This window comes from Nerophis ophidion, linkage group LG22 (genome assembly GCF_033978795.1).
Source record: "Nerophis ophidion isolate RoL-2023_Sa linkage group LG22, RoL_Noph_v1.0, whole genome shotgun sequence".
Classification (NCBI taxonomy): domain Eukaryota; kingdom Metazoa; phylum Chordata; class Actinopteri; order Syngnathiformes; family Syngnathidae; genus Nerophis; species Nerophis ophidion.
Window position 1 is genome coordinate 10886383 of NC_084632.1, and position 13318 is coordinate 10899700.

Here is a 13318-nt window from a genome sequence, read left to right on the forward strand (position 1 = left end):
ATTAATACAGTGAGGTCTACAAGTATTTGCACACACTGCAATTTTGCAAGTTCTCTCACTTAGAAATGTTTATTATCATGTGTTTCCACTGTTACAGACATAATCTAAAAAGAAAAATCCGGAAATCCCATTGTATGATTTTTTAATGATTTATTTGTATGTTACTGGGGTTCATAAGTATTTGCACACATGAGAATCAACCAAAATTATGACTCTGAAAGAGTCTACCTTGAAAAAGTCTACCTTTCCAAAACTTCACCTTTACCCCACATCTAATCACCCACTCACACCCTTTTGAGCCCAGTCAGTCAGTCAAGGTCCAACTGCTACCATGGGCAAGACCAAAGAGCTGTCAAAAGAGACCAGAGACAATATTGTAGAGCTCCACAAAGCTGGAAAAGGCTATGGGACAATTGGGAAGCAGCTTGGTGAGAATAGATCAACTGTGGCAGCAATTGTTAGAAAATGGAAGAGGCTAAACATGACTGCTAATCTACCTCAGACTGGGGGTCCATGTAAGGCTAAACATGACTGCTAATCTACCTCAGACTGGGGGTCCATGTAAGGCTAAACATGACTGCTAATCTACCTCAGACTGGGGGTCCATGTAAGGCTAAACATGACTGCTAATCTACCTCAGACTGGGGGTCCATGTAAGGCTAAACATGACTGCTAATCTACCTCAGACTGGGGGTCCATGTAAGGCTAAACATGACTGCTAATCTACCTCAGACTGGGGGTCCATGTAAGGCTAAACATGACTGCTAATCTACCTCAGACTGGGGGTCCATGTAAGGCTAAACATGACTGCTAATCTACCTCAGACTGGGGGTCCATGTAAGATCTCTCCTCGTGGGGCATCACTCATAATAAAAAAAGTGAGGAATCAGCCCAGAACTACACGGCAGGAGCTGGTGAATGGCCTGAAAAGAGCTGGGACCACTGTTATCAGTAACACTAAGGCGTAGTGGTTTAAAATCCTGCATCGCACGGAAGGTTCCCCTTCTTAAGTCAGCCCATGTCCAGGCCCGTCTGAAGTTTGCTAATGGCCATCTAGATGATCCAGAGGAGACATGGGAGAAAGTAATGTGGTCAGATGAGACCAAAATAGATCTTTTTGGTATAAACTCCACTCGTCGGGTTTGGAGGAAAAAGAAGGATAAGCGTCATCCCAAGAACACCATTTCTACAGTAAAGGATGGGGGTGGAAACATCATGCTTTGGGGATGCTTTTCAGCAAAGGGGACAGGAGAGGATGAACGTATTGTGAGATTTTGGTCAAAAACCTCCTTCCCTCGGTCAGAGCATTGAAGAAGGGTCTGGGCTGGGTCTTCCAACTTGACAATGATCTGATCCAGGATAACCAAGAAGTGGCTCCATACAAAGTATATCAAGGTTCTGGAGTGGCCTAGCCAGTCTCCAGACCTAAATCCAATAAAAAAAATCTTTGGAAGGAGCTGAAACTTTGTGTTGGTTGGCGGCAGCTGCGAAACCTGACAGATCTAGAGAAGATTTGTGTGGAGGAGTGGGCCAAAATCCCTGTTGAACCTGGTGAAGAACTATAGAAAACTTTTTACCTCTGTAATTGCAAACAAAGGTTTCTGCACTAAATATTAAAAATGATGTTCTCATGTGTGCAAATACTTATGAACCCCAGTAACATACAAATATTTCATACGATGTGATTTCCGGATTTTTCTTTATAGATTATGTCTCTAACAGTAAAAATATATATATGATGAACATTTCAGACTTCTTCCTTATTTCTAAGTGGGAGAACTTGCAAAATTGCAGGGTGTGCAAATACTTGTGGACCTCAATGTATATCTCATTACTAGCCAGTTTTATTTTTAATAGAATAGAATAGAATGGACTTTATTGACATTATATTTGCATATAACGAGATTAAGGACTCCAACTTAAGGTGCGGTAGTGGGAACAAATATGGGGTAAAAATAAATAACAAAAGAGTAATAAAGAAAAAACAACAAATGAAATAAACAGACTTCTATCCAATAAAAATAATAAGCAATCCTATAAAATATACAGAGCAAGACAAGAGTACCGAAGTAATAAATAACAATCAGTGTCGGAAGGAAATACGAGGGCCCATAAAAACGTGTGCTCTTCATGGACAGACATTAAATTGAAGTCCAAGATGTGTGTGTTATTGTGTTAAACACAATTGCTGGGATGTCTACAAGCTTAAAGGTTTTACACGGGTCATTAAAAAAATGATAACACTCACAAAGTGACAATATCGGCATTGGCTGCTTCCACCGCAATGACCAGCGGCGTTTTCTCTTCAATGTCTGCAGCATTTTGATTGGCTCCTCTTTTCAAGAATAGACACACTTGCCTAAAACACACAAAAAAATACATGAATGGTGGTGTTTCTTTTGTGAGTCAAAGCGTGGCGGTGAGGTAGACGGACCCCGTATGTCCCAGCATGGTGGCGTGGTGCAGGGGTCCTCGGCCTTGAGCGTCCTGCTGGTTTACATTCGCCGCATTTTGCAGTAGAAACTCACAGGTGACCAAAGAACCCTGACATTTCACATGAACAGAAATGTTTACAATACTTTAGTCAAGTGAGTGAGTGGCACAAAACCGACTTACCCCGCGCACGGCCATAATGAGCGGCGTCCTCTTGTCGTCTTCCGTGTTGACCCAGTTGACCTCGGCTCCGTGGGCCAAGGCCTCGGCCATTTCGGGCAGGCTGCGGGCACACGAAGCCCAGTAAAGCTGCAGACCTGAACTGTACTCCTTGGGCTCGTAGAACACCACCTCTTTGGAAGGTGACGGCGGAGGCAGGGCGGCGGGCATTGGCATGGGCGGAGCCTCAGCTACATCTGAACAAGAAAAGAGAATAAACAAGCAAAGTTAGAATAACTTTGGTTGGTTTGACTATTTAATTATTATTAGTCTAAAACAATGGTTCCCAAACTTTTGCAGGCCGGCGCCCCCTTGGCTCCCCAGTGGGGAATTCCTAGCCCCCCCCCCCCACAGACACATATGGAAACAAACACCTCTTTCTTGATATTTGGTATGCTGCAATTTGAAAAGAGAAAGGTTAAACACAGATGTGTATTTCACAAATAAAACCCAATTTAGTAAACCAATTTATTTTTTAGCAGTTTTAACTGTTTCAGCAACATAGAATGGTAAATAAACATTCCACCAGTAACCTTCATTGTCTCACACTTAATATTAATGGGATGGAGTCTATGCTGTCGGATCTGACTGGGCCAGAGCGGCGTGTGGTAACCGGACCCTGATGCGTCATCCACTGACTCGTCGTCCACTGACTCGTCCTGCTGCACGTGTTGTGTACAAATCGTCAAACAAACGTTCGAACTTCTGACTTCGACTTCGGACTGCCGCCCCCCTACCACCCCCTTCTTCCTCACCGCCCCCCCAGATCTTTCCACCGCCCCCAGGGGGGCGGTACCGCCCACTTTGTGAACCACTGGTCTAAAATAAGAGCAGGGGTTCCCGAATACTCGACATTGATGTCGTTCCAAAATCAGCAGAAACATTTTTTATCGGATTATATCGAAAGGAGTTTAGCAAGATGGGTTGCCACACGGGCATCTGGCCAGGATTGGTCAATATAAACAAGTATCAAATAGGTATAGTTTCATATTACTTACACGTCTCCAAAGCCGAAGCGTATAAAAACTATCCAGTAACAAATGTCTTACTGCATCATAAGTTTCACCTAAGTGTTTACTTCAACTTAAAGATAGCAGAAATCCATTCCAAATGGATAATAATAAATAGGGTCGAGTTTTCTATGTCTGCCATTGTTCTCTATCGAATTGGATCAAAATAGTATTGGAAGAGAAAAAGTTGTATCGGGACACCCTTAATTAAGATTGATAGGCCTATAGGGAAAGACTTACCTGCATCTGCCAAGCTACTGTTAGAGGGAGTGGTGGCCAGCATCTCCCTACTGCCATCAGCACTATGCTGGATGCCACTGTCTGCACTTTTGACTGTGAAGAGAGAGAAAAAAAACATTAAATGGAACACATTTCATTCCCTAAGTACCGTACAAAAATACATTTTTTATGAATCATTTCACCCAGATTCACATTTTTGCCTGTGTGACTATTAATTATTTAGTTTTCTGCCATAATAGTTGGTCATCATAGTTTAAACCCACATAGTTGTATTAAGAAGTTAAAAAAAACATTTGGTTGGTTGATTTCATATTTAAAATGATTTACCATTCCTTCCATTTTAAGTTTCCAAAGTACAGTGAACTTCGATTTACAAATTCCTCGATTTTTTAAACTTTTCGGTTTAAGAATTTTTGGATCGAGCAAAATACGCCCCTTTTAGTACGAACGCTTCAGTCATTCATTTTGTGCTTGCTCGTACTGACGAGATCGAGGAAGCCGGCTTCGTAAACAAAGCAAGATTTTAATTGCGATGAGAACAGACTTTTCTAGGAAAATATGTCAAAGCGGACTTATTTCCCAAGACTCTCTCATTCAGCCGCGCCTCTTCCAAGAGTGCACACACAGAGGCCTCTTCCTCCTCCCCTTTGCTCATTTCTCTCTCATGAGCTGCTCCTCTGCGATATTTATTATTGCAGCAATATGATTGTTAAAGTTAAGGATATTTGTGGTTTCTGATCACTTGTGAGAGCACAAAATGGACTTGGAGACAATTGATTCATCACTTTTTTATGTTTGTTTAATGTACAGTACTGTAGGGCGTTTTATATTGTCTTCAAAGTGTATAAACCTTCACTAAAATATGTAAATTTTGTCAAGGCTTCAACCCATTATGCATATTGACATTGTTTCTTATGGAGAAATTTGGTTCACGATATAAACTTTTGGATTTATGAGCCCTGTTAAGTTTGTAAAGCGAGGTTCCCCTGTGCAGTCAGCCGCCCTTTGCCACATCGTGCTTTGAAGTTTACAGCTTCACTCCATTTCTTTTTTTTGTAAAACATTCTATGAATTTTTGGCCTAAATTACACATTTTCAAGCATAAAACTAGCCAAATGAACTAAGCATATCATTACAAAAGTATTATTGGCCACTAGATGAGACCATGGCTCCTACAGTCAGAACAGTATGTTGTTTTCTAGTCATGTCTATCATATTTGATAAAACAAGTGCAGAGGGGACTTATGTGGGTTTTATTTGTTTATTTTCTACTACGTCTTTTTTTATTTTATTTTACAATGGTCAGGCTCACAACCAATTAACAGCGTGAAACAAAGAACTGTATTACACTCTATAATCTCATAAGTGCAGCAGCAGATGGTTGTAACTGGACCAATGATAAAAAGCTGTGGTAAAACTGTAACTTCGACACCATGTGTTTGCAGTAGCATGCTTTAGTGATAACAAATTGTTGCAATTGGCCTAAAACGGTACAGTAAATCCCCTTTATTTTCAGGGGGTAACGTTATAAGACTGCCCGCAGCTGACGAAAAAACTAACATACACATCCATTGGCTCTCATTTTATGATTACAGTGCCCTTTGCTATATTTACAGCTCTCCCGTCCAAAGGCAAAACCCAGTAACTAAATTTTGGTCAAAACTGAGCTGATAATAATTTTGGGGTTCCTAGGTGATATGTTTTACATTAGTGTATGCGATATTGTAATTTGTTCCGTAAGTAAGCTGTTACGCGCATGGCAGGACCTAGCAACTACCACATAATCGCGTAGATACAACAGAAATACCTAGTATCTCAAGGGGCCAATCGGAGCTTCTTTGTCAGTCACCTTATTGTCTTTAATGAGACATTTGCACGAATGGGGGTCAACGGTCAACCTGATTATGTGATATTATGGCACGAGGGGATATTTGGAAGATTGGCCCAGGACGTTGCAAGCACCTTCATTAAATGTAATGTTCTTGATTCTTCCCCTTGCATACTCTTTTGGGCAGATAACTGTGGAGGTCAAAATAAAAACTGGACGCTCTTGCCCAATGTGTAAACGCAGAATGGGGCCCACCCGAGATTGTAATAAAATATCTGGAGAAAGGGCACACGTTCATGAGAGCAGATTCAATCCATGGCTCAATCGGCAAGAAAATGAAAGCTCAAGAAAACATCTATACGTTTGAGGACTTTGTAGATCTTTGTAAGACAGCATCAAGATGGATTTGTTTTCTCAAAATCAGCTAGAAGTGAGTTACTAGGTTTTGCCTTTGGACGGGAGAGCTGTGCCACTCAAAAAAGCCGATCACCTATGATCATGATACTTGCTCTATTTATGGTCCACATGCTGACACAGGCACTGATAACCGTGTATGTGCATCATCCACAATGTGGAGCAGCACCCTTAAGTTAATAATCATCACCTCCATTGCGGAAAATAAACAACATTTCTTACAAGTACCATTATCAGTGAAAGACAAGGCTAAACATATTACACACTGTGTAAGCAGAGGCAGAAAAGAACACACGCTAATAGCTGCTAAGATAGCTTGAAACAACACTTTAATCAAGTGTTAAGTAAACTTTAAGTTAAGTGCAAAGCAGGAAGTAAGCAGCTATTAAAATGAAATAAGCAAGTAGCTTAATAAGAGTTAGAGAGAAAATAATATAACAGTTGAGTGTGGATCAATTCATATGTTGGTAGTGTTGATACTCATATTATTAGATAAATATTTAAATTTTTTACAAAATCTCTTGTTTTGTTATTGTTTACAGACATAGGGAATAAGTCCCTGGATATAGACTTTGAGGTAAAAAAAAAAAAACAATGGTAGTTTTTGCTATTTTTTCATCCTTCCATTTTCTTCCGCTTGTCCCTTTTGGGGTGGCGGGGGGTGCTGGAGCCTATCTTAACTTCATTAAGGCGGAAGGCGGGGTGCACCCTGGACAAGTCGCCAACTCATCACAGGGCCAACACAATGTGAATGTGAGTAGGTCCAATTTAGTGTTGCCAATCAACCCATCCCCAGGTGCATGTCTTTGGAGGTGGGAGGAGGGAACCCACGCAGTCACGGGGAGAACATGCAAACTCCACACAGAAAGATCCCGAGCCCGGGATCGAACCCAAGACTACTCAGGACCTTCGTATTGTGAAGCACAAGCACTAACCCCTCTTCCACTATTGTTAGTGTGTACTATTGACTATGCTTAAACAATTGCATGTAATAAAAGAGGATCCAGAAATGGTTTAAATATTGTGTTGGCATTGTTATCCGGTCAGTGGCAATCAACCACAAATAAATAGAAAAATTTACAGTTAACACATGTGATTGGTATCGGTATCGGCCGATCTGTCACGGATGATCGGCAGCATACAACCCTGATCAGAAGACCCCTATTTTAAACTAACGGATATTCATTACGGGCTTCACGGTGGCAGAGGGGTTAGTGCGTCTGCCTCACAATACGAAGGTCCTGCAGTCCTGGGTTCAAATCCAGGCTCGGGATCTTTCTGTGTGGAGTTTGCATGTTCTCCCCGTGAATGCGTGGGTTCCCTCCGAGTACTCCGGCTTCCTCCCACTTCCAAAGACATGCACCTGGGGATAGGTTGATTGGCAACACTAAATTGGCCCTAGTGTGTGAATGTTGTCTGTCTATCTGTGTTGGCCCTGCGATGAGGTGGCGACTTGTCCAGGGTGTACCCCGCCTTCCGCCCGATTGTAGCTGAGATAGGCGCCAGCGCCCCCCGCGACCCCGAAAGGGAATAAGCGGTAGAAAATGGATGGGATGGATGATATTCATTACTACCGTGTTTTACTCGACTCCCATATATAAAATACAGTACAGTGGAACCTTGACTTAGGAACCCCTGTATTTGCAAACTTTTCAATGTACAAACCTTAAGATGGAGCCACATATGCCTCTATGTGAAGGAACACTTCACAAATTCATTCATTGTGTTTCATGCTGGCAGACACAAAGCAGGGCTCAGCATTTTTGGGGTGGTGGAGCCCTCCACCTCACTTGCTGCACAGTACATCACTAGTCACTTCTCAGCACTTCAGCATGTGCCTTTTCTGTGTTTTTTTACCTTTTGTCAATTTTGCTAACTCAATAGGAGACCAGGAGGGAATCGCTGTGGAATTAAAAAAAAAACACAAAAAACTGACTACCTGCGAGGAGTACAATAATGGCGTTCACAAGTATGGAAGAATTAAGTATGGGACGGCGTGGCGCAGTGGAAGAGTGGCCGTGCGCAACCCGAGGGTCCCTGGTTCAAATCCCACCTAGTACCAACCTCGTCACGTCCGTTGTGTCCTGAGCAAGACACTTCACCCTTGCTCCTGATGGGTGCTGGTTGGCGCCTTGCATGGCAGCTCCCTCCATCAGTGTGTGAATGTGTGTGTGAATGGGTAAATGTGGAAGTAGTGTCAAAGCGCTTTGAGTACCTTGAAGGTAGAAAAGCGCTATACAAGTACAACCCATTTAAGAATCAACCAATCAGGCTTCGTACGCAACAAGTTCTAATTGTGATGAGACCGGACTTTTCTGGAAAAATATGCCAAAGCAGACTTATTTTACAGCTCCCTCTACCCCCTCGGATATCCCTCCCTGTCTACTCCTTTGCCGATGTTAATGTAAGTACAGTTTACATTTTAAAAATGTTTATTATTGTAGCAAGAAGAGTTAAGGATTGTTGTGCTTTTTGATTGTTTGTGAGGACACCATTTTTGTGTCAGTGTGAGTGCATATAGGACAGCAGTTTGTTGTTATTCTGGCTTGTTAATAATGAGAAGGTTGATCCATCACCCTCTTGTTATGTTTGTTTGATGTACAGTACTGTATGGCTCTTTATATTGTGTTCAAAGTGTACAAACCTTTACTAAAATAAGGACTTTTATCAAGGCCGGAGCCCATATTTATATTTATATTGTTGTTAATGGAGAAGTCCATCCATCCATCCATCATCTTCCGCTTATCCGAGGTCGGGTCGCGGGGGCAACAGCCTAAGCAGGGAAACCCAGACTTCCCTCTCCCCAGCCACTTCGTCTAGCTCTTCTCGGGGGATCCCGAGGCGTTCCCAGGCCAGCCGGGAGACATAGTCTTCCCAACGTGTCCTGGGTCTTCCGCGTGGCCTCCTACCGGTTGGACGTGCCCTAAACACCTCCCTAGGGAGGCGTTAGGGAGGCGTTCGGGTGGCATCCTGACCAGATGCCCGAACCACCTCATCTGGCTCCTCTCGATGTGAAGGAGCAGCGGCTTTACTTTGAGTTCCTCCCGGATGGCAGAGCTTCTCACCCTATCTCTAAGGGAGAGCCCTGCCACATGGCGGAGGAAACTCATTTCGGCCGCTTGTACCCGTGATCTTATCCTTTCGTTCATGACCCAAAGCTCATGACCATAGGTGAGGATGGGAACGTAGATCGACCGGTAAATTGAGATCTTTGCCTTCCGGCTCAGCTCCTTCTTCACCACAACGGATCGATACAACGTCCGCATTACTGAAGACGCCGCACCGATCCGCCTGTCGATCTCATGATCCACTCTTCCCTCACTCGTGAACAAGACTCCTAGGTACTTGAACTCCTCCACTTGGGGCAGGGTCTTCTCCCCAACCCGGAGATGGCACTCCACCCTTTTCCGGGCGAGAACCATGGACTCGGACTTGGAGGTGCTGATTCTCATTCCGGTCGCTTCACACTCGGCTGCGAACCGATCCAGCGAGAGCTGAAGATCCCGGTCAGATGAAGCCATCAGGACCACATCATCTGCAAAAAGCAGAGACCTAATCCTGCGGTTACCAAACCGGAACCCCTCAACGCCTTGACTGCGCCTAGAAATTCTGTCCATAAAAGTTATGAACAGAATCGGTGACAAAGGACAGCCTTGGCGGAGTCCAACCCTCACTGGAAATGTGTTCGACTTACTGCCGGCATTGCGGACCAAGCTCTGGCACTGATCGTACAGGGAACGGACCGCCACAATAAGACAGTCCGATAGCCCATACTCTCTGAGCACCCCCCAAGGGACACGGTCGAATGCCTTCTCCAAGTCCACAAAGCACATGTAGACTGGTTGGGCAAACTCCCATGCACCCTCAAGAACCCTGCCGAGAGTATAGAGCTGGTCCACAGTTCCACGACCAGGACGAAAACCACACTGTTCCTCCTGAATCCGAGGTTCGACTATCCGACGTAGCCTCCTCTCCAGTACACCTGAATAAACCTTACCGGGAAGGCTGAGGAGTGTGATCCCACGATAGTTGGAACACACCCTCCGGTCCCCCTTCTTAAAGAGAGGAACCACCACCCCGGTCTGCCAATCCAGAGGTACCGCCCCCGATGTCCACGCGATGCTGCAAAGTCTTGTCAACCAATGGAGAAGTTTGCTTCACTAAACAAAATTGTCGATTTACGAACCCTGTTCAAGAACCAATTAAATGTGGTAATCAAGGTTCCACTGTACTTTATTGTGATGATGATGATTTATTACATCAAAATTAGAGACATAGATACAGATGACAGAACACCCACCCTCATGACGACATAAATACAAATCCAGGAACCACAACTGTGAGTGAAAAACCTTCCCCGCCTCCAGGAAAACCAACACATAACACTTTAGTTCCAATCTCTTTACACAAAGAGATTTTCTATTAATAGGAACAAGATGAAGGAGAAGCAGGCGATAGGATGAAAGGGTTTTAGGTCTACAGCCTTGAATCAGGAAGAGGCGATGGACAAAGGGAATGGAGAAGCAGGCCAAACATTGACATTGAATACTTACTGCTCCTGAGCTTGGAGGAGTTGTCAAAGTAGGAGAAGAGCGAGTCAAGCTCGTCAGGACAGAAGAGAGAGTCCCGGCGGGCCTCCAAGCCACTGGCAACAGCTACGCAAGGGATGATGGGATTTTGGAGGGGGATTGAGCAGCACAGGGTATTGATTGAGTGGCATGGTGGGGTGGGAGTGGCGATTTTAGGTAGGCGGCGAAGGGGAGCAGGTGTTAGTCCAGCAGCAAAGAACAGCCAGGAGGGGGAGACAAAGTGTGACAAAACAAGAGAAATGAGAAAGAGTGAAAGCAGAAATAGTTACAGTAGCAGCTCGCTTGACACTGGAGGAGACGGACTACACGAGGCAATGACATATGCTGTTCAAAGAGAACACACACTATGCCAAAAGGCTTGGTCACTACAGTGCAAAAAACACATCAAGCACACAAGGATAGGAAAAGCTGCTAATGAGGGGAGGAAGAGGGAGTCTTTCAACGCATCCCTAGTTGTGCTTCTGTAGTCGCCCAAAGACCTCACATGAGAGTTCCTCAAAGCTTTAATACTTACACTAACCTCTAAAAGCCTATCATTGCAATCCCAGTAGACACCAAATGTGTGATCTTTCCACTGACCTGACTGTCCAGAGTTGTTGGAGCCAGGCCGTAGTTTGGGCGTAGGCGGTGGTGGTCTAGGGGGAAGATGCTCAGAGCTGCTGCTGAGTCTCTTTTCCTGTTTGCTGAGGGACATCACCTTGCTCCGGAGCTCCTCGTCAGACGGCCTGCGCACAAATCTGCGATCCACGTACTTGGCTTTTATGTAGGCCTCTACTTCATGTCTGGAAAAACAAAGTTTGTTCATGAGCAACAACTGGTTGGTTAGACTCAACAATTTTTCCACAAGTTTAAACATCTTTAAATAATCATTAAAATTGATCCAACACACTGGTGTAGATTAGACTTAACAGTGACATAGCCACCCTAATCACTAACACTGCACCTTGGTTTAAAACTGTTCTTCTCAAATAGTGAGGCGGGGGACCCCATGCTTCTAATACATGTGTACCTTGGGTCTCCTGGCTGTGGTTTTCTCGCTCCCAGCTCCTCTCGTCGAGCCTCGTAGATCTGGTTGATGACGCCATTTCCAAGTTCACACATCAGCTGAGAAAGGATGAGTTAAAAGCATGAGAAAAATGCTGCCACTTACAGGTGTGCCTTAATTAAAGACGGGTACCTTTCACTTTTGAACCGATACGGTACCAATTTTGGTACTTCTTAATCGATACCTGTGCTCAATGGTACCAATTTTTGGTACTTGTCTGCATTAATTTGGTAGTAATGTTAATTGTTAATTATTCAAATCTCATTTTTTTACTTAACATTTAACGCTGGACTAGTAATGATAACTGTATTGTCAAGTTATTGTAACTTACTTGTTATGCCAGTATGTATTAATTTCAGTTTGTAGTCAGTCTTTTGGAATTAAGTTAAAAGTGCCAGTCTTTTCTTTTGTTAAGCCCTACAAAGAGTTTATACTCAAAGTATTGTACTTACAACACACCAGCTGTTTGATTTTAAAGTGCAGCTTAGTTGCAGTTTTAAATAACACATTTGAATGTGTAAAATTGCTAATGCTATTCAGCAGCATGCATATGGCATATCCAATATAAATTAACACCGAGATTGCGCTTTTTGAGAAGTGGAGCCTTACTTTCGAGGGCTTCCTATCAGACGTACTTGCTTTGTTGGCATGGAAAATGACAGTCCGCTACTACAAATACGCCTGTTTGCCTGCCAAGTGCTTGAGCCGGTGCCAAGTCCGCAACCAAACATGACGTAACTGGCAACAAAAGGTATTGAAATTTGCTGATTGACACAATTAATCGCAGCATCTTAAAAAAACAAATTAGAAAGGTGTGGAATCATAGGGTTGGGCTTGAACAGGGTTAAAAGCTACTTAACCAACAGGAAGCAATACGTGAAGCTAGGTGAACACACTTCTACAGAGCTGAAAATATTTTGTGGCGTACCTCAGGGATCAATACTCGGACCAAAATGATTCACTCTTAATATAAACGACATTTGTAAAGTTACAGAGGACTTAAATTTAGTATTATTTGCAGATGATAAAAGTGTGTTTTGTTCAGGAGAGAACACACCAAAGATAATACAAATAATAACAGAAGAAATTAACAAATTAAAAATATGGTTGGACGAAAACAGACTCTGAATCTCAGAAAAACTAAAATAATGCTATTTTGTAACAGTAGAAGAGTAAGTCAAACACAAATACAAAACAGAGTAGACATTGAAAGGGTAAAAGACTACACATTTTTCGGTGTAATACATGACAAAATGAACTGGAAACCACATGTAAAAATATACAACAAAGTTGCAAAAAAACATCAATGATGATTAAAGCAAAACATGTTCTGCAACACTTAAAACCTATAGCATATCTGTATGTGGAATAAAATTATGGAATGGATTAACCAAACAAATCAAACAAAGCACCAATATTATTCACTTTAAGAGACGGTTCACACTACAAATGTTCACAAAGTACACTGAAGAACAATTATGATGCACATCTTGAAAACCCTTTTTTTTTTTTTTTTAAATAAAGATTTTTTTATGTATTT

At 42.9% G+C, this 13318-nt stretch overlaps 1 protein-coding gene across 4 annotated transcripts in view; it reads right to left on the reverse strand.

Moving 5' to 3' along the window:
* LOC133540574 (arf-GAP with coiled-coil, ANK repeat and PH domain-containing protein 2-like) overlaps positions 1–13318 on the reverse strand; it is a 1007806-nt gene that overhangs the window by 15947 nt on the left and 978541 nt on the right. For 3 of the 4 annotated variants that reach the window (XM_061883284.1, XM_061883285.1, XM_061883283.1), the window contains exons 16-22: positions 11743–11837; positions 11313–11515; positions 10698–10799; positions 3903–3995; positions 2617–2849; positions 2435–2544; positions 2249–2359 (exon numbers count right to left, since the gene is read on the reverse strand). In XM_061883284.1, the coding sequence (XP_061739268.1) occupies positions 2249–2359; positions 2435–2544; positions 2617–2849; positions 3903–3995; positions 10698–10799; positions 11313–11515; positions 11743–11837 (947 nt within the window). The remainder of the gene's footprint in view (positions 1–2248; positions 2360–2434; positions 2545–2616; positions 2850–3902; positions 3996–10697; positions 10800–11312; positions 11516–11742; positions 11838–13318) is intronic. The other variant, XM_061883286.1, reaches the window with a different exon arrangement.